This window comes from Dunckerocampus dactyliophorus, chromosome 19, assembly GCF_027744805.1.
Source record: "Dunckerocampus dactyliophorus isolate RoL2022-P2 chromosome 19, RoL_Ddac_1.1, whole genome shotgun sequence".
Taxonomy (NCBI): domain Eukaryota; kingdom Metazoa; phylum Chordata; class Actinopteri; order Syngnathiformes; family Syngnathidae; genus Dunckerocampus; species Dunckerocampus dactyliophorus.
The window spans coordinates 19,509,507-19,534,001 of record NC_072837.1 but is presented as its reverse complement, the minus strand read 5'-3'; the positions used below and the strand labels follow the sequence as shown (position 1 = coordinate 19,534,001).

Sequence of the window (24,495 nt, the reverse complement as noted above, 5' to 3'; positions counted from 1 at the left end):
CAGCACACAAGCCACAACAGCATCCCCACAGAGCCTGCTGCTCTTTTATAACTTTATTCTGACCTGAACACATAGCAGCAGAGCAATTCCATCACCACATATCTATGGCCAACTAGTACACTTCCTCATTGTGACTACACTACAGCGAGGTGCTTTCACTGACACTCCGAAAATCACAGCAATAAATATGGACACAGAAAAAAAGATTGATGGGTAAATAAAAAAAGACAAATTTTTGCTAGATTTCGCAAAACTGTTTACAATAACAGCATTGTACGTCCACTACTTCCGTGTTCAGGACGTTGAAACTTCAAAGCAGCACATTGGTTGAGTTTCTGATATGAGTGTTTACCGACAAGACAAGCAGTGCACACAAGTGAAAGACTCCCATGTATGGATAATCAATGTATTTCCTTTGCAGTACTAGCAGTACTCAGAGTTTCCAGCAACACTAACTAGGACCGGATGTTGACATTTTATTTTTCAAAAGACGAGCCGATTAACCATCACGGAATTTAAAAATTGTTCCTGTAGTTACAATATCACTTTATACAAGTGTGCAGTGAGGGATGCGGAAATGGTAAAGATGGAAATTAAATCACGCATTTCCACTCGCTGTGTCGGCAAGCTATGACCGGAAGTGTGTCCTGTAGCGTCACATACTTTTGCGAGATGACGAGTGAACGCAATAATTCATCTTTTTACCCATCTTTTTTTTCCTTCTGTCCCCTCGGTGGCTCCGTATGTATGCGTGGTCTAGATAAACAGAAATACAAAGAAAAACAGTAAGTACATAATTCTTCTCTCACCAAGTTTTACTGCGGAAGTACAAATTGCTGTATTCAAGTTTACTCGGACGTCTTAGAGAATACATCTACTCAAAACTACAATGAATTACGTTACGTGTTGTCTTTGAACGCAACACCTCATGGATCATAATAATGCAGTTAGTGTGAAAACTGATTAATTTGATTGCAATTTGTAATCATTTGACAGCCCTAATTATTTTGTTTTATTATTTTTATTTGACAAGGCTACACGAACTGAACAGTGACAATCACAGTAAAAAAAAAAAAAATTACAATATTCCTTTTGATACAACACGTGGCTCTTGTGTTGCTTGTAACCCAGAAAAGGTTGACGTCTTCCACCAAAAAACAACATTCAACCACTGGGAAAAAAAAAAAAAATCATCATTTGTATAAGACAGCTTTTCCCAGTTTGTGTGTGGAAATAATGATTCAGTGCATTTTAATGCCGAGCATACGTTAAAACAAAGTACAGTATTTACCATTAATTGCTTTTTCACCTTTCACACCCATTTATTGTCAACTTAAATCCATGTGGCATTTACCTAAACAAAAGAGTGTGTGTGTGTGTGTGTGTGTGTGTGTGTGTGTGTGTGTGTGTGTGAGCAATCATACATCATGCAAACATTCAGCAGGATTAATTTACGTACCTGATAAAGTAAGAGCGGTCCGCAAGCTAACTAAGCAGCATTAAGTGTTTCACAGTGACTCTGGTCCTTTACATTCATTCTCACACAGACACACACACGCACAGACACACACACACTTAGGCACATCAGGTGATGATTAGCGACCTGTATTTCCCACTGTAGTGATTCCAACCCACGCAGACTCAGTCTGACTCAGATTCAGGCTCCAGCTCCATCTCGAGGTCTATCCAGGACCGCCTCTTGGCGCTGGGGAAGTTCTTACCCAGTGAGGCCCGTGTTCGTGGCCGTGACCCGCTGCCACCTCCAGAGGAGTCTGCGGTGGCGGTGACGTGGGCGAAGTTGTCCTCTCCGTGTCCCACCACCAGTGGCTTCTTCCGAGGTCTCCCCCTGGGACGTTTGCACGGCGGGGCGTTCCTTCTCGTTTTCACGCTCACCAAACATTTTTTGTCCTTTGCAGGCGGGGGGATTCTGGCGTGCTTCGGCGGTCGACCTCTGGGTCGATGTACGACAGGCGGGCTGGGATCTGTTTTGAGGGGATGCCGCTTCTCGCCACATGTTTTCACGTTGGGTTGCCCGGCATCCGATGCGGCGCTGCCAGATGAGACGTTCGGCGAGGACTGGCCGGGTGCGTCCTGAGGCCTCGCCGAGTCTGCCGGAGAAACTTGGTCCTGGTTCTTGTCAGAGGTCACGTTGGACGTCCGTATGCTGAGGACGGAGTCCATCTCTCCTTCCTGGGTGGGGTTCCTGAACATGAGCGTGTAGACGCCTTGGACAGCTGCCACAACAAAAAACACACATTACAATAAATACACACAGCTTACAAATACACATTCACTCATGTGCTTCTATCAGGGGGCAGGCATTAACCTGGGGGGAGGCCTACATTTTTAGACATTTTTAATCATTTATCCTAAAAAATGACAGAAATATGCATTTGAATAAAACGTATCCTACGAGACAAACCAAAAGGCTCAGCGTCCACACACAAACACTGAGTGAGAGTTCTGCATAATGGACAATTATGCAAACTGGAAATGAGACTGCAACACTGCTGCATATCAACTATTGTGTGTTCGAATGGAGGTACGGCATCTATTCCAGCAGGGGCCACTATGAGGAAATATGGTGGACTGTTGCTGTCCATTTAAAAACCTTTAAATTCAATTTAAAAAATATAAACATTTTTAAAAAATGAACACAAATCTCTGAAGCCTATAAATATTTACTAGAGGTGCGCCATAATTATTGGACTATGAGGGAATTCTCATACTGATAAAGCCAATAGCATGAAAAAACGCTCCAACGAGGAGAGTTTACCCGTACAGTGCAGGTGAGCAAATCGAGCGCTCCTTTTTTCTCCCACCTGTGAGCTCACTTGTAAACAAGCATTCACTTTAAGAGGGAAACCCCCCATGGAGCACACATCAGCCACATGAAACGCCAGCGTCGCTACATTTCAAACGTTGGTTTGCTAGAGACCTCCGTGGCGTCACCGCGTGTGCCCGAATACAGGACGCCTTGCTGGGCCACTCCATTTTGGATGCGAACTTGACAGACATTGAAGCTGCGGCGGGCACCATGAGGAGGAAACTTACGTGGCTTCAGACACGAGGGAAGGATGAGTCTGCCAGTCTTGGAACGAATCAGAGGCAGCGATAAAGGCTGCGTGGGTGGAGTCACGGTCACCTTGGCAGGAGGAGGAGGATCTGATGGCGCTTGAGGGGGAGGGGGTGGCTTTGGGGGGTCGGAGGGAAGCAGTGGTTGGGCATCACTTTGGGGCGGCGGGGAGGGATTGCTTGCCGGAGGCGGAACTGAAGGGGGGTGAGGTTGGTGCACTGGTTCAGGTAAAGATGGGGTTGGGGGAGGAGGCAGCGGCAGTACTGGGGCTGGCGGTGGGGGTGGAGGCGACTGCAGCTTGGGCTGGGTGGTTGCCGCTGACAGTTTGGGCTGGATGGTTGCTGCTGGAAGTGGGGTCGGGGTCGGCGGTGACTGCAGCTTGGGTTGGGTGGTTGCCGCTGGCGGTTTGGGCTGGGTGGTTGCCGCTGGCAGCGGGGTGGTCACCAGTTTGAGGGGGTCAGCTGTGGACTGGTGCTGCTGAGGCATGAAGAGAGGCTCCGATGTGCTGGAGCTGCCTTTGCCCTTCAACCTCTTGAAGAGGATTTTCAGGTTGCTTTGGATCCGTTCCTCTGACTTCCCTAAAAAAAAACAAACAAACAAAAAAAAACATTCAAGTTGATCTAGAGGTTTGTTTGAACTCTGGGGAGACGTGATCAGATGCAGCCAAAGATTCTCTTGGAGATGAATCAAGTGTCCAACATGGGCAATATGAGCAGCAGAAACGCACCAGACAAGGAAGACAGCTTCTTCAGGTGGAGCGCTTGAATCCGAGCCAGCTGGTTCTTGGTCTCCAGCAGGCTGTTGGCCATGGCAGTCAGCATGTGGATCTCATTAGTAGCCTGCCAGCAACACAAGGCCACCACAGGTGAGCTTACAATTCAACACAGCCGATCCCCACCTAATGTATTTCTATTTCAGCATTCACGGCCCCGCATATTTGCAGATTTCTTATCAGAATGTTTTGGGTTTTTTTAATCACAGTAATTCCTCCTTTATCAAAGGTAATTGGTTCCTCCTTACTTATAAATACAACATTTTCATAGTTAAAGCATAGAAAACCTGTTTACAATAATTGAATATGGTTTTTAACATCATTAGAGGGTCATCATTAACACCCCTATAGTCATCATTACACTCCTATTACCCGATATACTGTAGTACCCATAGTAAGAGAAAATAAAACATAAGACATAGCAAACCTGTTTATGACCTTCTAAACATGCTTTTTTAAACATAATTAGAGGTTCCTAGACATGAACTAACACCTCTATAGTCACCTTTACACTGCTATTACCCAACATAGTAGACATAAGAGAAAATAAGCCACTTAAGACATACATAAGACTGGTGCTTGTGTGTGTGTGTTGCTATAAATGTGTGCCCTAGGGGAGGTGAGTGAGGGGTAGACAGGAAGTGATGTTGGAAGCTCTTACAGCTATAAAAGTAGCCCGTGGACCATACAGGAGACTATTAACTCATTCAATACCAAAGACGTATTCATACGGAATTTATGTTTTTTTGCGCAAGAGGCAAAAAGAGGTGATGATTCAAGTGCAAAATAAAAGAGGTCACTTTTCAAGCGGTTTTAAGCCATAAAAACGGCCACAAGGTGGCAGAAGTGCATTTGATAAGAGCTCTGCTTGAATTTTAACTCCTGTGCAATATGAAAGTTATAAATAGTTCATGGTGTTGTAAATAGATGCATGGTGTAAATAAATTGTTATTTTTATAAAAACGTGTGAGGCGTATTATAGGTGTCATTTTCGCGATCGTGTGCATTGTTTGGGTTTTTCCCCACTATTTGCTGGTGTCGCGTGAAACCGACCATTGTGAGAAGGTGCAGTCTGGAGGTTGCCTGTTTTTCCAGGACGTCCTGGAGCCCGTCGAAAAGGGCCCGCTGCTCAAAGCGCCGCTGTCTCTCCAGCACCGTGTGCTGCCTTCGCTTCTTGGTCAGCAGACAGCTAGCGTCGTCCTCATCGTCTTTGCTTTCCTGAAGCAGTAAAACAGAATCAATGTCCGAAAATAAGGAAAGAAACTGCACGTACAATATATGCCATCTTCGGTGTTTAAATGCCATACCTGCTTTTTAAGCCATGCATCATCGACAGCAGAGCGATGACTGGAAGAGAAACGAGATGTCAAAGTCAAGACATGCAAAAGGTAAAATCCTCTGCTTCAGGAAAACATACGGCAAGATTTTGGTTCCTTCTGACTCCTTGGCCATTTCCTTCAATCTGGCAATGGCCTTTTTCTGTTTGGCCTCCTCCACAGTCTCGATGTCCACAGAGGAGTTCTCCTGGGGAGAGCGTAAGGAGAATATGAGGCATTTGCTTTAACAACACTACGACGACATGCAGTCATGTTCCATGATGGCTCACTGCACATAAAAAGGTGAAAATGTGTCACAACATGCACCCCTACTGTGCTGCCTGTACAAATACACCACACGGTGGCGCAGTTATTCAAACCCCCCAAGTCAGATCGACTACTCACATAGCTCATGCGCTCCACAAAACACCAACTGGAACTTTAGGGCAGGGGTGGCCCAAGTGCGGCCCGAGGGCCATTTTGGCCTGTGGCTGTTTTTTTTTTTTTTTTTTTTTTAAAGTTCTAATAATATTATTTAACAGGAAAACTAAAAAAAAAAAAAAAAAAGCAGCAAAAGCTAAAATGGAAAAATCAGCAGTCATTTTACAAGAATAAAGTCAAAATATTAAGGGGAAAAAGTTGCATTGTAAGAAAAAAATCTGCCATTTCATGAGAATATCTATCTAAACTCGTAATATTATGAGGGAAAATAATGCTATTTTAGTAGCATAAAGTTGAAATATTAAAGAAAAAAGCCGTAATATGAGAATTAGGCCTGCCACGATTGCAAATGTTGCTGGTCGATAGTTGATAGACAACATTTTTTCATTAATTGTCATGAGAGGAAGGTACTCAAGTATAGTGTACCTGTGTGAGCCACATTAGCTCGACACATTATTTGCCTGTACGCATGTTGTTTAAAATGGATGCCATTGAATGGTTGCATTTCTTTTGCAATGTAGCGAGCGACCCTGTCTGTGAGCGCGCACCATTTTGCACTGTTTTGTTTATATTTACATTGCCGACCAAACGCCTCAGTTAGCGTTGACTGTCTAGACGAAGTCTCCGCTGCCCGAGGCACCACCATCGGGAGTTTTTTTTCCCAGTTGAGACAACTGTCCATGTCGGTCGTCGGTGCTCATCCGCTCACCTCGTTCATTCTGTTTAATACCAAAATATTCCCACACCGGGGCTGTTGGCTGTAGCATTCGCCTCAGAAGCCATCACTTTTGTGCCTTCATTCATGTTAGCGTATTCCGTCTCACGAGGCTAACTGCTAGCAATCTGTAGCCACTCACTTGTAGCCCCGCCTCCACAAAGAGGCTGAATGAGACGAGGGTTCACTCTCTCCGTTCATTCCACTATAGAAGCAATGCACACAGACACATGCAGAGTGAACCCTCTGGTCATCCAGCCTGTGTGGCACAGAGACGAGCACATGAAACACACACGCATACGTGCACATGTCAATTTATCGAGTGCGTCATAATTATCAATGCTATCACAGTGATGCTATCACAGGGGTCTCCAACAGGTAGCTCGTAAGCTAGCTGTAGCTCACCAGCTGATGTTGACTACTTTACCAAAGAATATTTGCTTCCCCTCTTAGTTCTATTCAAAGATGACACCTGATCACACTGAGTGGAGATGTGCTTTGCAAATAAAGTGTCATTTAAATGTTGGCAGTGCTCTCAGCGACTGACGAGCACGTGTCAAATTTGAGCAAGACTGGTTGAAAAACATGCCGCCTTCAAGCAACTTACAAAGGATGACAGAATGTCTTCCAATGAATTTTGTCCGCATCCCATAGGGGGCGCCACAAGTGTCACTTCATTTCATTAATGTCATTTAGTGAGAGAACTTGTAATTCAGGTAGTATGCATCATTAGCTGACATGGTGATGTTGACACTGAATCAAGAGCGCACGCCATTGATTCATGGCCAATTCCATCCAATACGTCACAGTATATCATGAAGCACATGCCAAGTCATAACACTTAAAGTGTCACTCACGTCACTCAAGTCAGACGAGCCCGAGTCGGAGCTTTCATCTTCGGAAGAAGAAGAAATCAGGATGACCCCCTCTGTCCCTGAAAGCGTTCCAATAATGGCCTTTGTCACCTCCCCCGGCTCCTCCGCCACTTTACAGGTTTCGTCGGTCCCTGCCGTTTGCAGCCCCGTGGGCGCAGCTTCCGGCTTTGGCAGCTGAATGAGGGTGAAGCCCCCCGGCAAGGAGATGCCCGGCTGCTTCTGGTCTCCTTGGACCGGGTTGGACGGAGGGCAGATCCTGAAGCAGTAGGTCCCGCTCTGGCTCAGGAAGCTGGGAGTTTTCAGCGAGGGCGACACTGTAAGAGAGACGGGCGAGCATGAGGGCCTTTGGAAGGCGCCTAGGGGCCCCAGCGCTGATCTCTGGTTGAGGGATGAGGTCGGAGCTTGCTGCGGCAGAGTCTCAGCCTCCTTGTTTTCACGCTGCGCTTTTAACAAGTGAACTGAGGAAAAAGAAGCAGATAAATCAAGCTGGTGAAAGTGTGCTCCATAAAATGAATAAAAGGGACACGTACACAATGGGTGCGTCTTCACGTCAGTGCTGTTCTTCGCCGAGACCACAAGGGGAAGCAGTCTGCCGGCGACCTTTAAGCTCTGTTTAGCAGCCGGGTCGTGTTTCGGTCCGCCGTCGGTTTTCAAAGGGATGTCCACGCTGGGCTGCAGCCTTCCAGTGACGTACGCTGCCAGCCGGTTGGCCGGGTGCAGGGAGCCCATGCTGCCCAACAACAGCCGCGCCTGATTGTAGGACTTCCCGTTGACCTGTGACGAAAAGGGTAGGAAAAATAGGATTCTTTTACTCAACTGAAGAGAGTAGCAGGCATGTACTTTTATTATGCGAATGCATTTTGCACACCAACCACTATGAGTCCAGACTCTTGGACACCGACGGGTTTCATCCTGGCGACCATCACGCCAGCAGACATCACGCCACTCAGGAAGGGCGTGACTCCCAACAGCCTCGAGCCCTCGACCTCCGCCAGGACCTGCTCTTCGTCACAGCTGTTGTTAGCGAATTCAGCATCCTCCTGCTCCTCCTCCTCCATGTTGTTGTTGCCCAAGGTAATTCTTGCACTTCGACCGATGTGTACCTGCAGTGGGGACGATACACCAACACACATGTATTAAATTCCTACATTTTGGTAGGAATGCACACATTGGATGGGGTGGAAACATTTGTAAAGATATTTATGTTAAAAATAATAACTAAATACAGTAGGTCCGCACGGTGGTCTAGTGGTTAGCACGTTGGCCACACAGTCACAGTCTGGAGATCGGGAAGACCTGGGTTCGATTCTCCATTTCTGTGTGGAGTTTGCATGTTCTCCCTGTGTGTGGGTTTGCTCCGGGTACTCCGGTTTCCTCCCACATTCCAAAAACATTGGTGACTCTAAATTGTCCATAGGTATGAATGTGAGTGTGAATGGTTGTTTGTCTATATGTGCCCTGCCATTGGCTGGACACCAGTTCAGGGTGTACCTCGCCTCTCGCCCCAAGTCAGCTGAAATAGGCTCCAGCATGCTCCCGCGACCCTAACGAGGAGAAGCGGTATAGAAAATGGATGGATGGATAACTAAATAATGGACATTTTATATAATAGTTAATAAGAATAATATATAGATATATAATAATACATCATAATAATTATTATTGATTATAATAGATTTTTTTAATTAATTAAATTAAAAAAACTGTAACAAAAATGTGCTGTATATCCTTGGTTGAAGTTTCAGCCAGATGAAATCCATTTCATTTTGCTTAAATGGAACAATAATATAATAGTTATATATTGTTACATAGGTGGCTGATAAGGTTTTTTGTGTTCTCAGTGGGTTTCCCCTCCCCCCATCGCGGAGCATTTGGTACAACTAGCGTGCAAAATGTCTCTGAAAGTGAACGTTTGTTTACAAGTGAGCTCAGGGGAAGTTATGACAGGCCGTTAACGTCACAGGCAGGAGAAAAAAGGAGCGCTTGATTTGCTCACTCACACAGTACCGGTAATCTTGCCTCATTGGAGTGTTTTTTTAAATGATCAGTTGTCTGAGCTATTTTTAATGTTATCGGTATGGCGTCATGATTCCATCATATCGGCCCGATAATTATCTTGCATCGCTATTTTTTTCATTTAAAAACTGTGGCTTAATGTACACATGCTGACATATTAAGGATTTGAAAAAAAAACAACACTACAACAAAAGGTTACTTCCATTTATTCACCGCTTAGTTTTAATTTTTTAATTTGCCTACCAGGTTATGCTACTTTTTCCCATTGAAAGCATGCAGCAAAAGTGCCTTGCTACTGAAATGACAGGTGTGTCTCTCTTGATATTGATTTCAGGTGCTTCTTTCTGTCAAATCTTATCAGATCCTGGATGGTAATCACACTCATGTTTTAGCCTTGGCAGAGGTCCTCGTGATTAACAAAGCCTGTCTGAGTCCACCGCACCCTTGTCTTCTCGTGCTGTTTGTGCAAACTCACCCTGTAGGTGAGGACGGCTCCGCTGGGCTTCTTTATGAAGATCCTCATGATGGGGTGGATGTGATACGGTCCCACGGTGAACGAGTCGGACAGCTTGTTCTGACTCATGCGCTGGCACAGGGCCTCCAGGACCATCTGGGTGTCTTTTTCCCAACAGCACGCCGACTGGATCTCGATGTGTTTTTTAACTGCCACTTGTTTGGACGCCGTGCTTTCTATCGGGAAACACGCACGCACGCACGCACGCACGCACGCACGCACGCACGCACGCACGCACGCACGCACGCACGCACGCACGCACGCACAGGAGTCACACTCTGGAGCGCAAGATGGTTCATAATAAATACCGATGACACAGTCTTACCGCTTAGTGTGGCGATGCCATTGGGCTCGATGGTGAGCTGAGCCGGCGGGTCGCTATCGATCGTCCGTACGCGGGCGCACGTCAAGAAGCTCTCCAAGTATTTATACACCGGATCCTTGTCCTCTTCCTTAATCTGCAATCATGTTGGCATTTTTCATGTGGCAAGCGTAAATATTTACATTTCAAATAATCACCCTTTTCCTATAGCGAGGGAAAAGAATAAAAAGTGTGTGTGGGAATAGACAAAGGCTCATGAAGTGATCAAAGATAAGAGTAGAAAAAATAAATAAAAGCACTGAAGTCAATGAAAACAAAAATGTGGAGGATTGTTTTTTTTTGTACCTTTTGCAGCAGAGGAGCACTGCAGGCTTTAGGTGTCTTCAGAAGGGACGCGCTGAGGCTTTTTGGAGAAAAAAGCGGCTCGAGATCCTTGTCCAAAATGTTGTGATTCCACAGTTTACTAGACCTTGCTGGCGAAAACACAAAAACCAAAATCTGTGTGAAGGTTGTGAGCCATAAAAGTGGCAGCAAAGCAAAACAATAAGCGGGACCTACAGGATAATAACCAGGGCCCGGCTAGGCAGCGACTAACACATTCCTAAATACACTAAAGCACTGTCATAGAGAGGATCTTTGACTAGTACTTTCTGCCACAGCACCAGAGCAATCCTGTCTTATAGAGCAGTGGTCCTCAACCCCCGGGCCGCGACCCGGTACCGGGCCGCACAGAAAGAAAAAATAACCTCCATTATTTCTTTTTTGGTGTTTTATTTTGAAAAGTGGCCGGATTCCCCGTTACACCCGTCTCACTTGACGCATGTCCATTGTGGGTGTGCTAACTTTATCTCATGCTGCACAGATAGACTACTACTGTATTTTTTTTATATACTGGAGCATTTTTCTTTCACCTCATATGTGGTATAAATGCTGATACTACGCGGGAATGCATGAAGGTAAGTTTGGATGACATATTGAGTGCTAATGTGCACATTTGTCTCAAGTTAATTCATGCTAGCGATGTCATCATCTCTCTGGAAAAACTAGGCAGGAACTTGAACTGGTGGACGGTGGGTCGCCATTCATTTTGTGCTTTTAATTTGATGTTATTCATGTCTTAGTTTTACACAATACATAATAAATAAGATAAATTAGATCGCTATAATGTACGACACCCCCGCCGCCCCCCCGGTCCGCGGGAGATTTGTAGGAACAAAAGGCCGGTCCGTGGGTCAAAAAAGGTTGGGGACCACTGATATAGAAGATCTTTGCATGGAGTTATTGTGCAACAGGTGCTTCAAAACAGCACCGCGCTTTGTTGTCATGCCTGTGCTGCTCCCAGCCACTAGGGGGCACACTTTCATGGTGACATGCTGTGATGTAATAACTGCTATTTGGCAACAGCCAATGACTGTACAACTTCAAAGGCACCTTATGATCACAAAGTGCAATCATCTTACCCTGAGTCGCTTCAGCTGTTTTGTGCTGGTAGCAGGTGCAGCCCAACATGCATTCGGGCTGCCGGCAGTGGTGGGGGCCAGCTTTGGGATATTGGAGGCTGGGGCAAACGCAGCCCAGCCTGCAGAACTCCTGGCCACATTCTGGCCCTGTGGCATTGTGGTCCAGGTGCGGGGGAGATCTCTGCAGAGCCTGGCGGTGCGGCGTCTGATCAAAAACAGGAGGAGGAGCAGGAGAGGTCTCAAGGTCATTTCTGCAGGTCTCTGGACCTGATGGATGCTGTATGAACACCGTTTGTTGACATGTACACTGGCCACTCCAGCTGTATCGAGAATTCTGACTCCACAAACATAATAATGTTAATTTCTTTACTGACATCATCGAGCAACACACACGCACCTATTTCCTACCTTTTCAGTCAACATGACAGACAGAGCAGCCGACATCCTCTTTGACGTCACCTGCGTTCTCTCCCATCCCTGGCTGACGGCCTCCGCCTCCATGTCCATCAGCTTGGACTGAACCTGTGGGTCGCACAAAGGTCTGCTCAGGCTGGAGCTCGGGGACGTCTGCTTGGAAGAACTGAGGATAGACGGAACAGAAAAGTCAATTCTTTGCCGTACCCAAGCAGACAAATACATGCATCACAAACAAAAGATACATTCCCATTTCAGCTGCTACATCTATCTACCCAGGTTCTTTGGGTTTTAAAAGTTCTCCTGTTATGTAAATGTGATGTTTTACTGTAATGTGTCCCCTTAAAGCCTGTCTATGGGCACCAAACACGCACAAAAACACCTACCACTCAATAACTTGATGTTCTGTTATTGAATAACATTCAAAAACTCGAGATAATGTCACATATTTCACAAAACAAAAGCTCAGTTTTACCATCACACAAACACACAGTCAGAGTTTGTGAAAATCTCCACTCTGGCCGAATTTTGCATCATGCAAACTGTACAACGATGCCACCTACCCCCCACAAATAGACGCCAAAATTAGACTGCAGTCCTGTGGGAACCACTGTACAGTTGACCCTCATTTATGGTTCATTGGTTACAGACCCGGCCGCGATAAGTGAATTTCGGAGAATTCAATATTAATAAGCGGAATATTTTCGCAGTTAGAGCATAGAAAACCTGTTTATGACTTTCTAAAAACGGCTTTTAACGTTATTAGCAACCTCTAGACATGAAATAACACCCCATAGTCACGTTTACACTCCTATTATTCTTTGTTTACATCACATTGCGCAGGCAACACGATCACTGCAGGGACATAACAAACGGCCAACGCTAGCACAGCAAGCTATCTAGTTAGCCTCTCCAATTTAGTTATTCTAAACTTAAGTGTTTCAAACGGAATGGGGAAGAAGGTCAAAGAAGTCAAAAATGTACCACTTCCACATGGAATGAGAGGAGACCCTTTACCTTCTCAGCCATAGCATGACGGCTCAGCTGTGCTGGCTTGGTAGCCAGTCTCCATGAAAGGTCATGTAGTCTAACGTCATGTCTCATAACATTACTGATGCCAAGTGACCACAAGACTACATGTAACTTGTCCACAGTCAACTATGAAACAGCCATTATTGAAAAGCCGTGATAGTGAGCGAGCGATATTGGAATTGCGACTGTACAGACATACAAGACGGAGTGCTATCAGTAAGGCTTATGAAAGCACTTTTAAACTGTCTAAAGATTCCAACACACTACTGTGGCACCCCTAACACTAATTTCAAATCCCTTATTCTCATTAAAAAACAAATGTGATTTTCAATTCAATTTTGCCTGAACAGCAACAATAGTAGGAAAAAGCCATCAAGTTATTACCTTTGTGGATCAGAACCAGCACTAGCATCTTCCGCTGCAAGTTTCGCCAGCCCTGGAGCCGGTGACATCAAGGCGGCATAAAGGAGGGGCTTGAAGGACCGCGGGCACGGCCTGTTGACGCCCAGGGCGGCCTTGCGCCGCTTGAGCACGCTGTCAAGCGTTTTAACGTAGCTGGAGCTTTTCTCTGGCAGCTGATAGGCCACCGATGCCACCTCGGGGCTGGTGGAGAAGGCGGCGGCGCGCTCGCTGATTTGCTGCGCTTCACTCTCCAGGTACTCATCCAGCATGTTGCTGCAGAAGGCTGAGTGGTTCTTTTGGGATGCTAAATACGTCAAATGAGTCTATTGAGGTCATATTTACTCGCCATTCATTGCAAGGTTTAAAAAAAACCCCTCACCATCACTTGCTTGCTTGCTTTGAATGAACTTGTTTTTCCAACCCTTTATTTTGGTTATGTCACTTGTCTTTCCTGTTCGGGAGATGAAGGGCAATCCCTCACCTGCACAGAAAGCACAATGCAAGAGCTTTCACTTTCACAACACTGTTCAACACCGCATAAATAGCATTTACTCCTTTATTCTGTTCATTATAGAACTGATGAGTGCAACTTACCGTCAGTGCCCATACAGGTGCCGCCATTGTCTGCTCTTGGCAGCTCCAAGGGGGGCAGCGGCAGGCGAACCCCCAGGTAACGCAGGTCGATGGACTTGGTGAGGTCAAGGGAGCTCAACTTCAAACCCACTAAATAGAACACAGGTAGTAGTACAGATTTGGTAAGATTTAAGGACTGCATCGTCAAAGTGCGTGTCCACTCACCCTCCTGGAGGACAGGGTGGATGACCTGTCTGTGTTTGATAACTTTGAGGTCCTTCAGTAAGATGGCCTCCAGGCGACAAATCTTCTCCTCAAGCGTCTCTAGGATCAGCTCCTCTGAAACATCCCAAAGGCATCAAGAAAATGCAAGGCAACGTTTGGTCGTCACAAGCTTCTTACCCGTCTTTTTGGACTGCGTGGGAGTTGCTGAGGAATCTGACGGTGTTGTCGAGGCCGGATTGGCGGGAAAGGCTCTGACATGACTCTCCAGGGCCTCCTGTGACACCAGTAAAAGTATGAACTGGAAGGAGGTTTCAGGGTATCTAGTTCAGCGTGTCCAAACTTTTTCGAGTGAGGGCCACATAGTGAAAAATGTGATATTTTGTAAAACACCACATGTAGATACTAGGGATGTCCGATGCCGGCTTTTTTGCAGATAACCGATATCCCGATATTGTCCAACTCTCAACTTCTGTTATCAACCGATACCGATATGCGTAACGTGACATATCTCCTGGGCTGGACTTATTACCTTATTATGTATATTTATGTATTATTGCAGTACAAATTTAACATGATCTGTTCCGTATTTATTTATTCATTCTATTTTCGTATTTTTCTTATGTCTCGTGTCTTGCCTTGGTTGTTCTATTTTGTGATTAAGTTCACTATGACATTTTTGCACAGCTGCTGGAAATGTAAATTTCCCTTGGAGATGATTAAAATATCTATTTTCTTTTTTCACCGATACTGTCCAACTCTCAATTACCAATATGTGTAACATCACATATCTCCTGCCGTGGCATTAACACCGCTGCCACGAGTGGCTGCCTTACAAGCAGCTCTGTTTTCTCATTCAAGCACATTTGTACGTACCATGAGCGCGACGTCCCTCATCCTTGTCCTGTTTACTCCTTCATATGGAGGCAGCACAGTCCGGGCGAAGATGAAAGTCAAGCGGCTAGCAAAGAAGTGGAAATTCAAGCCTTCGGTACCTTACGAGCTGGCAAGAACGTCCAGACCTTCAGGGAGTGCAGCTTATTTGTATTTGCAAAGGAGGTGGGCTTGCACTGTATGCGAACAAACTGTGGTGTCATCCTGGCCATGTGAACATTAAAATATCCATCTATACAACATTTTTAACATCGGTTTTCATTATCAGACAAAAACCCAAGCCAATGCCGATATCTACTGATATCACATTTTTGCCAATATCGAGCCCGATATTATCGAACATCCCTAGTCGATATGCTAACGAGTTATACAGTGGCGTGAAAAAGTCTTTGCCCCCTTCATGATTTCTTTTTTTTTTTCATGTTTGTCACACAATGTTTCAGATCATCAAACAAATGTAAATATTAGTCAATGACAACATACCTCAACACAAAATGCAGTTTTTAAATGAAACTTTTTATTATTAAAAGGGAGAAAAAAATCCAAAGCTACATGGCCCTGTGTGAAAAAGTGATTGCACCCTAAACTTAATAACTGGTTGGGTCCCCCTCAGCAGCAACAACTGCAAGACCATCACACTACTACCACATTTTACTCTTGCTATGATGTTCTTTTTCTGAAATGTGCCGTTACTTTTACACCAGATAAAATGGGACACACACCTTCCAAAAAATTTAACTTTTGTCTCATCAGTATTCCCAAAGGTCTTGGGGATCATCAAGATGTTTTCTGACAAAACTGGGACGAGCCCTAATGTTCTTTTTGTTCAGCAGTGGTTTTGGTCTTGGAACTCTGTCATGCAGGCTGTTTTTGCCCAGTGTCTTTCTTATGGTGGAGTCATGAACACTGACCTTAACTGAAGCAAGTGAGGCCTGCAGTTCTTTGGATGTTGTTGTGGGGTCTTTTGTGACCTCTCAGATGAGTCGTGGCTGCGCTCTTGGGGTCATTTGGTTTGGCGGGCCACTCCTGGGAAGGTTCACCACTGTTCCATGTTTTGGCCATTTGTGGATAATGCCTCTCACTGTGGTTCGCTGGAGTCCCAAAGCTTTAGAAATTACTTTCTAACTATTTCCACACTGATAGAGCTCAGTTTTTTCTTTCTCATTTCTTCCTGATTTTCTTTACATCTTGGCATGATTTCTAGCTTTTGGGGATCTTTTGGTGTATTTCACTTTGTCAGACAGGTCCTATTTAAGTGATTCCTTGATTGAGAACAGGTGTGGCGGTAATCAGGCCTTGGTGTGGCGAGTGAAATTCAACCCAGGTGTAATAAACCAGTTAAGTTATGTTTTAACAGGGAGCAATCACTTTTTCACACAGGGCCATGTAGGTTTTGTCATGTTCCACATGACAGGTGACACTTATGCTTTTGAGTTCTCTCGACCTTGTTCTGAGGCAGCTACTGGTCTCAGCTGTTCCTCGTTAGCAATCAGCAGGCTTGTTAAGCACAGTATTGTCACTGGGACAATGCTGCACTATTACGTTTTCATGGGATTATTGGAAGTGATTTAATGGTGAGTTTATGCTACTTTGCTTTGGACTTTTGTATTTTTACATTTTGTTGTGTCAGCCTTAGTGAGCCGTGCTGCTCTTAGTGCGCTCAGTTCTTGGACAATAAAGACCTATTTTGACATGCCTGAGCATCCTGGGGCAAAACATAACACGTTTGGATCTGTCTTCCTTAATAAAAAAGTTTCATTTAAAAACAGGATTTTGTATTCAGATTGTGTTGTCACTGACTAATATTTAAAATTGTTTGTTGATCTGAAACATGGGCCGCACGGTGGATAAGTGGTTATCCACAGTCAGGAGATCTGGAAGACCTGGGTTGGAATCTCCGCTGGGCATTTCTGTGTGGAGTTTGCATGTTCTCCCCGTACGTGTGTGGGTTTTCTCCGGTTACTCCGGTTTCGGCCCACATTCCAAAAACATGCATGTTAGGTCAATTGGAGACTCTAAATTGTCCATAGGTATGAATGTGAGTGTGAATGGTTGTTTGTCTATATGTGCCCTGACTGGCGACAAGTCTCTCATCATACCCCCGCGACCCCAATTAGGACAAGAGGCATAGAAAATGGATGGATGGATCTGAAACATTTAAGTGTGACAAACATGCAAAAAAAATATGAAATCAGCAAGGGGCAAACACGTGTGTGTGTGTGTGTGTGTGTGTGTGTGTGTGTATATATATATATTTACGTATATATATGAGTTGTATTTTAAATATGATGTATGTACGTATATTTATATAATTTGTTAGCTGTAAATATAAGGAAATTGGCTACATTATTATTATTAGCAGTTAAACTGATGTGTAGATTAAAATATTACAGCAGGACACTGCATTTTTACTTGACTTTTGAATGGTATGGAAAGGGGGCTAACGTGTTATTTGTCAAATCAAATGCTTGAATTAATTAGAAAAAAATGTAATTTTCAATCATTAATAAATAAAACCTGATGCATCGTTTTGGAAAAAAAAAGAAAAAGAATAAATGTTGAGTCTTACTCTCGTGTGGAATGACAAAAAGGTGATGCCCTCCACCTCATCCAACTCTGGTTGCGTAGCGACGCCAAATGACGGCCTGTGGTCTTCTGCGGGGGAGGGTGCGAATTTCCATCCTGGGCGGAATCTCGCCCAGTGCCCCCTCCTCCTGCCGTGCACTTTCAGGGACTCCTGGACGGATGCTGACGGTAACGATGGTGATGGTGATGACACCTGTGTTTTCGGGGTGACTTCCATGTGCGGCTGCTTGCTGGGGGGAGCATCATCAACATCAACTTTATCATCATCATCCACATCTTCTTCTTGGACTTCCACAAGTGAACGTTTTGAGGTGAGCACAAGGTCCCCCGAGGCTTGACTGCCCGTCACACACCTGGTGATGTGCTCGTCCTTTGGGGTGGGGTTGAGGGGGATGGGCTCAGCGGGGAGGGACACGGACTTGGTGCTCAGAGGGCTGTGAGACATGAGACAGTTGCAAAGAATCAAGATACACGACACGTTCACACTCGACTGGGTCTGTTTGAGAAAAGACGCCTTTGAGGTGCTATTCTGTTACTACTGTATATTGTGAATGACTGCAATGTGTGCGCACGTTACAAAGACAAGCAAATAGTAGTTCATCAATTAATGCCATCGCTTCGCCTGGCCTCACCCGCCAGGGCAGCGCACTCAATTCGCCCTTGTTGCAGGACAGGGAAAGTGAGGAGGAAGAGTCGGCCATCATGCTAAAGACAGTGCCGCCAGTGTTTCCCATACCTTCATTAATTTGTGGTGGCCTGCCACGAATACATTTGGCGCTACCTGTTGGCCCTCGCCCGTAAACACATTATAATGGGACTGCTTGTGAATGGAGCCTGTCGTTCGAGCTCGATGGCATTGGAACTGCTTCTTAACACGCCTCACACGCACCTGCTCTGCCACAGAATAAGAAGATGTAGCAGGAGGGATCAGTGTTGCCAATTTAGGGACTTTGTTGCTGTTTTTGTGAGTATTCAGACCCCACTGGATTAAAAAAATGACTAGCAACAAATCTGTGAACTTTTTCCCCATGTTATTGGACACCTGCTGTGCCCGCCACCAGCAAGGCGGCCTTTCTTGTTTGTGACACCAAAAAAACACACACAAAAAGAAGCAACATAAAGAAAGCTACTGTATGTCTAGAAAGGCTAGGTGTAGCGTTCCTTTCTGTGTTGCTACGTGAAATCAATGCACCCAGGAAGGAAGTTCCCACAATACTGCCATTATTACATGTTGTACCTCAGGGTTTCTGCTACGTGCAATTCGTGGTGGCGATGCACCACTACAAAATAAAAGCCACCACACCTCAAAAATTACTTTTTTTCTTTTAAAAACTTGAAAAAAATGTTTAAGTAGTATATTGCATGAATGTGAATACAGTATATATACACACTCCTGATCAAAATCTTAAGACCAGTTGAACAACTGCTAGAATGATCATTTTGCACATTTGGATCTTAATGAGGTTTTAAGTAGAGCTACAACATGCAAACACAAGAAAGGGGGTGAGACAAAAAACATTTTGAAAAAGTAATTGATTGAAAACAACAATTCAACTGAAATAGGTTGTTTATCAGCTGATCAAAAGTTTAAGACCATCGCTCAAAAAAGAAAAAAAAAAACCTCTCCAAAGAGGGTTTCCAGGAGGCTAGTGCACTGCAGTCAGCACCAGTGAGGGCCTTCATGTGGGTGGAAGACCGCCCGCCCTGTGTCTTGATGGACAGCCAATTGGACCCTCCGGCTCAGCGCAGGTGATGTTCTTGGGTCTACCACTTGACTTTTTTGTTCCATAATGCTCAGGATCTTTCCAAAACTTCAAATTGAACTGATTTCCTGCTCCCAACCTCAGCAGCCATGGCACACTGCGAGAGGCCTTGCTTATGCAGCTCCACAATCCCACCATGTTGAAAAAGAGAAAGCTTCTTAGCTTCACCATCAGGAGGGCATGACAGTGGGAATGATGACACCACATCAACATTTGGAGCACATTTGGGCTTTTATAGCCTGTGGTCTTAAACTTTTGATCAGCTGATAAACAACCTATTTCAGTTTTTTTTGTTTAAATTACAAGTTCAAAAAAATGTTTTTTGTCTCACACCCCCTTCTTGCTTTTGCGTATTGTAGCTCTACTTAAAACCTCATTAAGATCCAAATGTGCAACATGCTAATGCTAGCAGTTTTTCAACTGGTCTTAAGATTTTGATGAGTGTGTATGTATGCTATATAGATACATACACAGGTTATTATTATTTCCGCACATATTGAGCACAATTAAGTTTGAAAACGATTTAAAATACAAAAATGTTTCACTGCGCTTTATTTTGATAAACATGCACCGGAATTGCCCGTCAGCCTTGCTGGCATGTGACCAGTGACCAGATATGCGACACATCTTGTGTTGACTTTCACTTTGTTTCTTACTATCGGGAGAATGAACAACAGCCGTTTCAATCTCATTCCACTTTCTGGCATTTCTGTTTACATGCCTGGCTAGCGGCATCAAGCTAACTCTGTGGCTACTACTTTCTAACCTTCTAACTACGTTCATGGGATACGTCAAACATCACTACTTACTTTTTAAAGTGCTCTCTTGTTATCATTATAATACTTATGCTTGTCTTCAAAACACTAGCAGTGTGTTGAAGTTGTGCAACAGAACACGTGGTGTGTACAGCTTTAGACTGTGATGCTATCACAGGGGTTTCCAACAGGTAGCTCGTAAGCTAGCAGTAGCTTACCAGCTGATGTTGAGTAGAATATTTGCTTCACCTCTTAATAGTTTTATAAGTGTTGATTCAAACATGACACCTGTATTTAATGACAAGTGAGCACACTGTGTGGAGATGTACTTTGTAAATAAAGTGCAAATTAAATGTTGTAACTTTGCCATTAAATTAACAGTTTTGCAATGTTCTCGGTTCATGTTCGGTTAGTTATTGGAAAAAGTTAAATAAGTTAATAAATAAATAAATCATTTAAAAAATGTAAATCCTTCCTTTTTTTAAAAAAAATGGAGAAGCAGCAGCGGCACGACACAGCAGTGGTAATCCGCCCTCCCATGCAGCCCTCCACCACAGCTTCCAAAAATCCCAGGGAAAATCCTGTTTTGGAGGTGTTTTTATAGCTCCCTTTCTAGGCAGAATATGTGCATCCCATTACGTGCATTAATTACCTGCCTCTTTTTTACCTCTTTTTATATCTTTAGAACGCACATATGTATTCATGTCTCACATAAGGATTGTGGATGATGGGCAGAAATTCAAAAAAGTGCCCTTTTCTGTTAAAGACTACCAGACCTCCAATAAGGATAACCCCTAAATTGCACATTCTGTAGACGTGAACCTCATGTGTATTGCTGATATTGATCATTTAGACTCATCCTTTAAGCCATGGATCTGCACCTTTATCCAGACCGGCACCAAAAACTGTGATGATTCTTGCATCACTCTGCTCCTTGGTGGACGAATTAAGGTGCAGTCTTTTTGTGAAGTGTACACAATAATGATTCGAATTTCGTTAAATGTATGCATGTTAACCAGCTATTATGACAAAAAAAACTCCATGGCGCAAACAAGAAGTGCACTTTTGGGAAAGTAACAGCATACCTTTGCTCCACATGTTCGTCTTTGGTTTCCATTTGTTCCTCAGGCTGTAGGCCCAGAGGTTCGCTGTTCAGCAGCAGCGTCCCCGTTCCACGCAATGGAGTGTCACCCCTGTCCTCCCTGAAGCCCTTGGCAAAAGGATTGTGGTTAATTTTCAGCTGGGTGATCATAAAGTTCTGGTAAGTGGTCACGGCCTTGAATTCCGTCTGTGAAAAGGTGAAGGTCATGGTCTCTGGACCGATGACAAGAGGCTGCTGCAGCGGGGGTGTGACCTCGTTGAGAAGGGGGATGATGTGCAGCCTGGGAATGTAGCGCCGCATGGACGTCAGGATGAGGTGGCCCTCCAGGTCCCTGGGGTTGTTGGTCAGTTTGACCTTGTAGAAGGACACCAGCCCGCCCATCAAGTCGGAGCCGAGGCATGGCGTGTAGTGATGGCAAAAGGCCCGCACCGGACTCTCTGCCTGCTGCTCCGCCAATCCAATGACCTCCCACTTTGAGGAGTTCCAGCGGTACCTGTACGTGTCTGCTGGAATGATGGAGAGCACCAGGCTGTAGCGCTGGTTGGGATCCAGACCCGCCATGCGGTAGCGGCAGTAGGGGAACATGCGGCGGCCGTGTTTGGTGACGATCATCTCGGTTCCGCAGCTGTAAAACTGCTTCCACACACGGTCGTTCTCCAGAGTCACACTGACACCTCTGAAGGTCAAGACGGCAGGATGGTCATCCGTCTGGAGCGTTGAACCAAAATCAGAAGCCGGCGGCGCGGTCGACACCGGTGCCGATTCTGTTATGTGGACCAGGCTGCTGTCGGCGTACGCTACAGAGTCCGAAGCTGAGATAGCTGGGCCCGTCTCCGCCGTGCTGTCCAAGGTGGTGGGCGATGCTACGCCGGGCTTGGCCGGGCTGGCCTCGGCGGGGGAGTGGAGCGGCATGACGCCGTCGCTATGCGCCACGGAGACCGCCTTGCTCTCCAGTGACGCTTCGCTGCCAAAGCCTGGTGTCGCGGCGGTGGGAAAAGTGGGTGTAGAGGAAGGGACCACGGGGAGGGGACCTGACGGGGGCGCGTTAGCCAGGCTTCCCTCCTCCACATGCTGGTCCTCCATGATGCCGCCCGGTTCATCGTCAGTAGCAGGCATCACAGTCCACTGAGCGCAATCACCTCATCCTGTTTGGGAAAGTATAAATATATAAACACGTCAGACGTCACACTACCCAATATTGCTAATATCCTTACATTAGTCACTGACAATCAGTGAGATCCTCTATGTGCAACAATGCTAGTCAAAGATCCTCTATATGACGGGAGTGCTCTGCTGTTTATAAGGATGTAATAAAACAATGCTAGTCAGAGATCCTCTATGTCAGGGGTCCTCAGCCACTGGGCCACTGCCCGGTTGGGCTGAACCGGGCCACGGGAAACTTTCAGGCGCAATGATACAAAAAAACAGTCACATAAAATTTGTTTTATTCAAATAAGTACATCAAATTTGATGAAAATGGATATAAATTCCCCCGCTGGAGATTTGTGGGAACGAAAGCCGGTCCGTGGGTCCAAAAAGGTTGGGGACCACTGCTCTATATGACGGCAACGCACTGTTGTTTTTGAGGACCTTCTACAAAAATAGTCAAAAATGCTCTATAAAAATAGGAGTGCAAGGCTAAACTGCAGTTGGATGTCATCCACGGGCCAAATTGCCAGTTGAACACCCCTCAAAATAGCATGCTTTTATGATAACAATGCTTAGGGGTGTTCCTAATATTGTGACTCTCTACTATCGCTACATAAGGTGGGCAAAAAAAAGAGGAACATCTCTCAATATGATGCACGTGGTTATACACCACCGCGAACAACATAACATTTTGTTCAAGTTCTACCTCTCTGATCGTCACCATTATTGTTGTAAAGGCAGACGTGCACGTGCTTTTTTTTTATCATATTTGTCTGTAAGCTTAAAACTGAAATTTTGATACGTTTTTTTTCCCATATGGTCATCGTAACATTACGTCACAGCCATCAAAACACTATTGACCAACGATGACAGATATCACAATGGGCATTTAATTTTTTAAAAAGAGCAGCTTTTTACCTATTTTAGTCCAGTCAAGTGCGAGAAAAGTGGACTTTGATAACAGCGTGAGCTGTTCGGTGCGACTGACCAATAGCAGCTCGGTGTCTTTACTCGTGGAGGACATGGCTGACATGGCCGGATAGTCCCGTGATAAACTCGAATGAAAAACGGTAACAATATAAGCACGCCACAAGAGTATTTTATAGCGTGTTTAAATGATGACGAAACCTTGTAAATGAAATATTATTCAAATAGAATAACCATCGTTTAAAGCGGTGAGCACGAGCACACCGCCGTAGAGCTACACAGTCACACCAACATGATGCCGTTGACCAAAGGTGTTAATCGCTATCAAACGGCTCCCAGCCACCATGTTTACGTCCTCAATCTTCTGCTTCTACCCCGAAACCACCGAGCTTTAAAAGAAGGAAGTAAATTAAGTTGTTGGGAAAAGAAATAAAGAAAAAATGAGAGCCAGCGAACGAAGCAGGCAGGCCGCCACTCACCAAGTTGGAAAAGTTGCAGTTTCCTCAAACGCCTCACGACTCGGCTCCGGTGCAGCCAACGTGGGCCTTGCACAACTGTTGCACCGCCCGGCTTTATCCTTTTTGTTTTTATTTATCCGTCGATCGCAGAGATGGCAAAGGGGGAAGGCCGAGGAGCCACGCCAAAGCCAGGGCTGCTGCTGCTCCGCATCGACCGACCCCGCTGTGCGTGCACGTCGTGGAGCCAAGAAAGCGCATGCACAGTATCTCCACTCCTCCCCCTTTCTTTACTTCCACCAATGACGCTGGATCCGCCAGGAACGCGGGAGTTTTTTCGTCGTACTGGTGTAAATAATAATCAAAAATAAACTCAATGAAGTTCGCACTATTATTTAAAAAATCCAGAAACTTCTTTGGCGTCTTCTTCTTCGTCGTCGTCTACCTGCTCGTGAGTACACACACACAAACACTGGCGCTCGAGGTTGTGACGTAACACCCTCACCATGGCGCCACAGCTCCAGTGGGCCAATACGCATGCTCCTTCCGGTTTGTGGAGCCCGTCAACTGCTTGAGTTTAACCTCAGAGTTCAAAATAAATTACGTTGAATAATCACAATGATGGAAACATTACAAAATCTACAACATGAGCATTTGTTGAGAGTTACTGCTTTAAACGAGATAAATCTGATTCGCCATTGGTCGCCGCTATGT

The 24,495-nt window shown here is 45.2% G+C and overlaps 1 protein-coding gene across 2 annotated transcripts; it reads right to left on the bottom strand.

Moving 5' to 3' along the window:
- Positions 1 to 187: 187 nt before the first annotated feature.
- magl (MAX dimerization protein MGA-like) lies at positions 188 to 24,275 on the bottom strand. Of its 2 annotated transcripts, none has more exons than XM_054762428.1 (22): positions 23,806 to 24,275; positions 21,234 to 22,395; positions 17,614 to 18,064; positions 14,331 to 14,427; positions 14,154 to 14,267; positions 13,950 to 14,078; positions 13,735 to 13,836; positions 13,338 to 13,659; positions 11,916 to 12,087; positions 11,508 to 11,841; positions 10,393 to 10,520; positions 10,051 to 10,183; positions 9,687 to 9,901; positions 8,068 to 8,298; positions 7,726 to 7,969; positions 7,178 to 7,653; positions 5,266 to 5,372; positions 5,156 to 5,195; positions 4,902 to 5,066; positions 3,804 to 3,915; positions 3,055 to 3,654; positions 188 to 2,234 (listed from the first exon to the last, which is right to left on the bottom strand). In XM_054762428.1, exons 2-22 carry the CDS (start codon positions 22,364 to 22,366, stop codon positions 1,642 to 1,644), a joined length of 5,898 nt encoding a protein of 1,965 aa, XP_054618403.1. In that variant the 5' UTR covers positions 22,367 to 22,395; positions 23,806 to 24,275; the 3' UTR covers positions 188 to 1,641. The 2 variants fall into 2 exon arrangements, with proteins under 2 accessions (XP_054618403.1, XP_054618404.1); XM_054762429.1 differs by having other exon boundaries at positions 189 to 2,234; positions 11,508 to 11,712; positions 23,806 to 24,274.
- Positions 24,276 to 24,495: the final 220 nt, after the last annotated feature.

What these genes read in the sequence shown, in the direction of transcription:
- magl (XM_054762428.1), bottom strand. Translation starts at nt 22,366, where the DNA reads ATGCCTGCTACTGACGATGAACCGGGCGGCATCATGGAGGACCAGCAT. An exon ending in AAGAGTCTGGACTCATAGTG is followed by an intron (nt 7,970 to 8,067) that starts GTTGGTGTGCAA and finishes TTTTCGTCACAG; the next exon opens with GTCAACGGGAAGTCCTACAA. An exon ending in GAAGCTGTCTTCCTTGTCTG is followed by an intron (nt 3,655 to 3,803) that starts GTGCGTTTCTGC and finishes GTTTTTTTTTAG; the next exon opens with GGAAGTCAGAGGAACGGATC.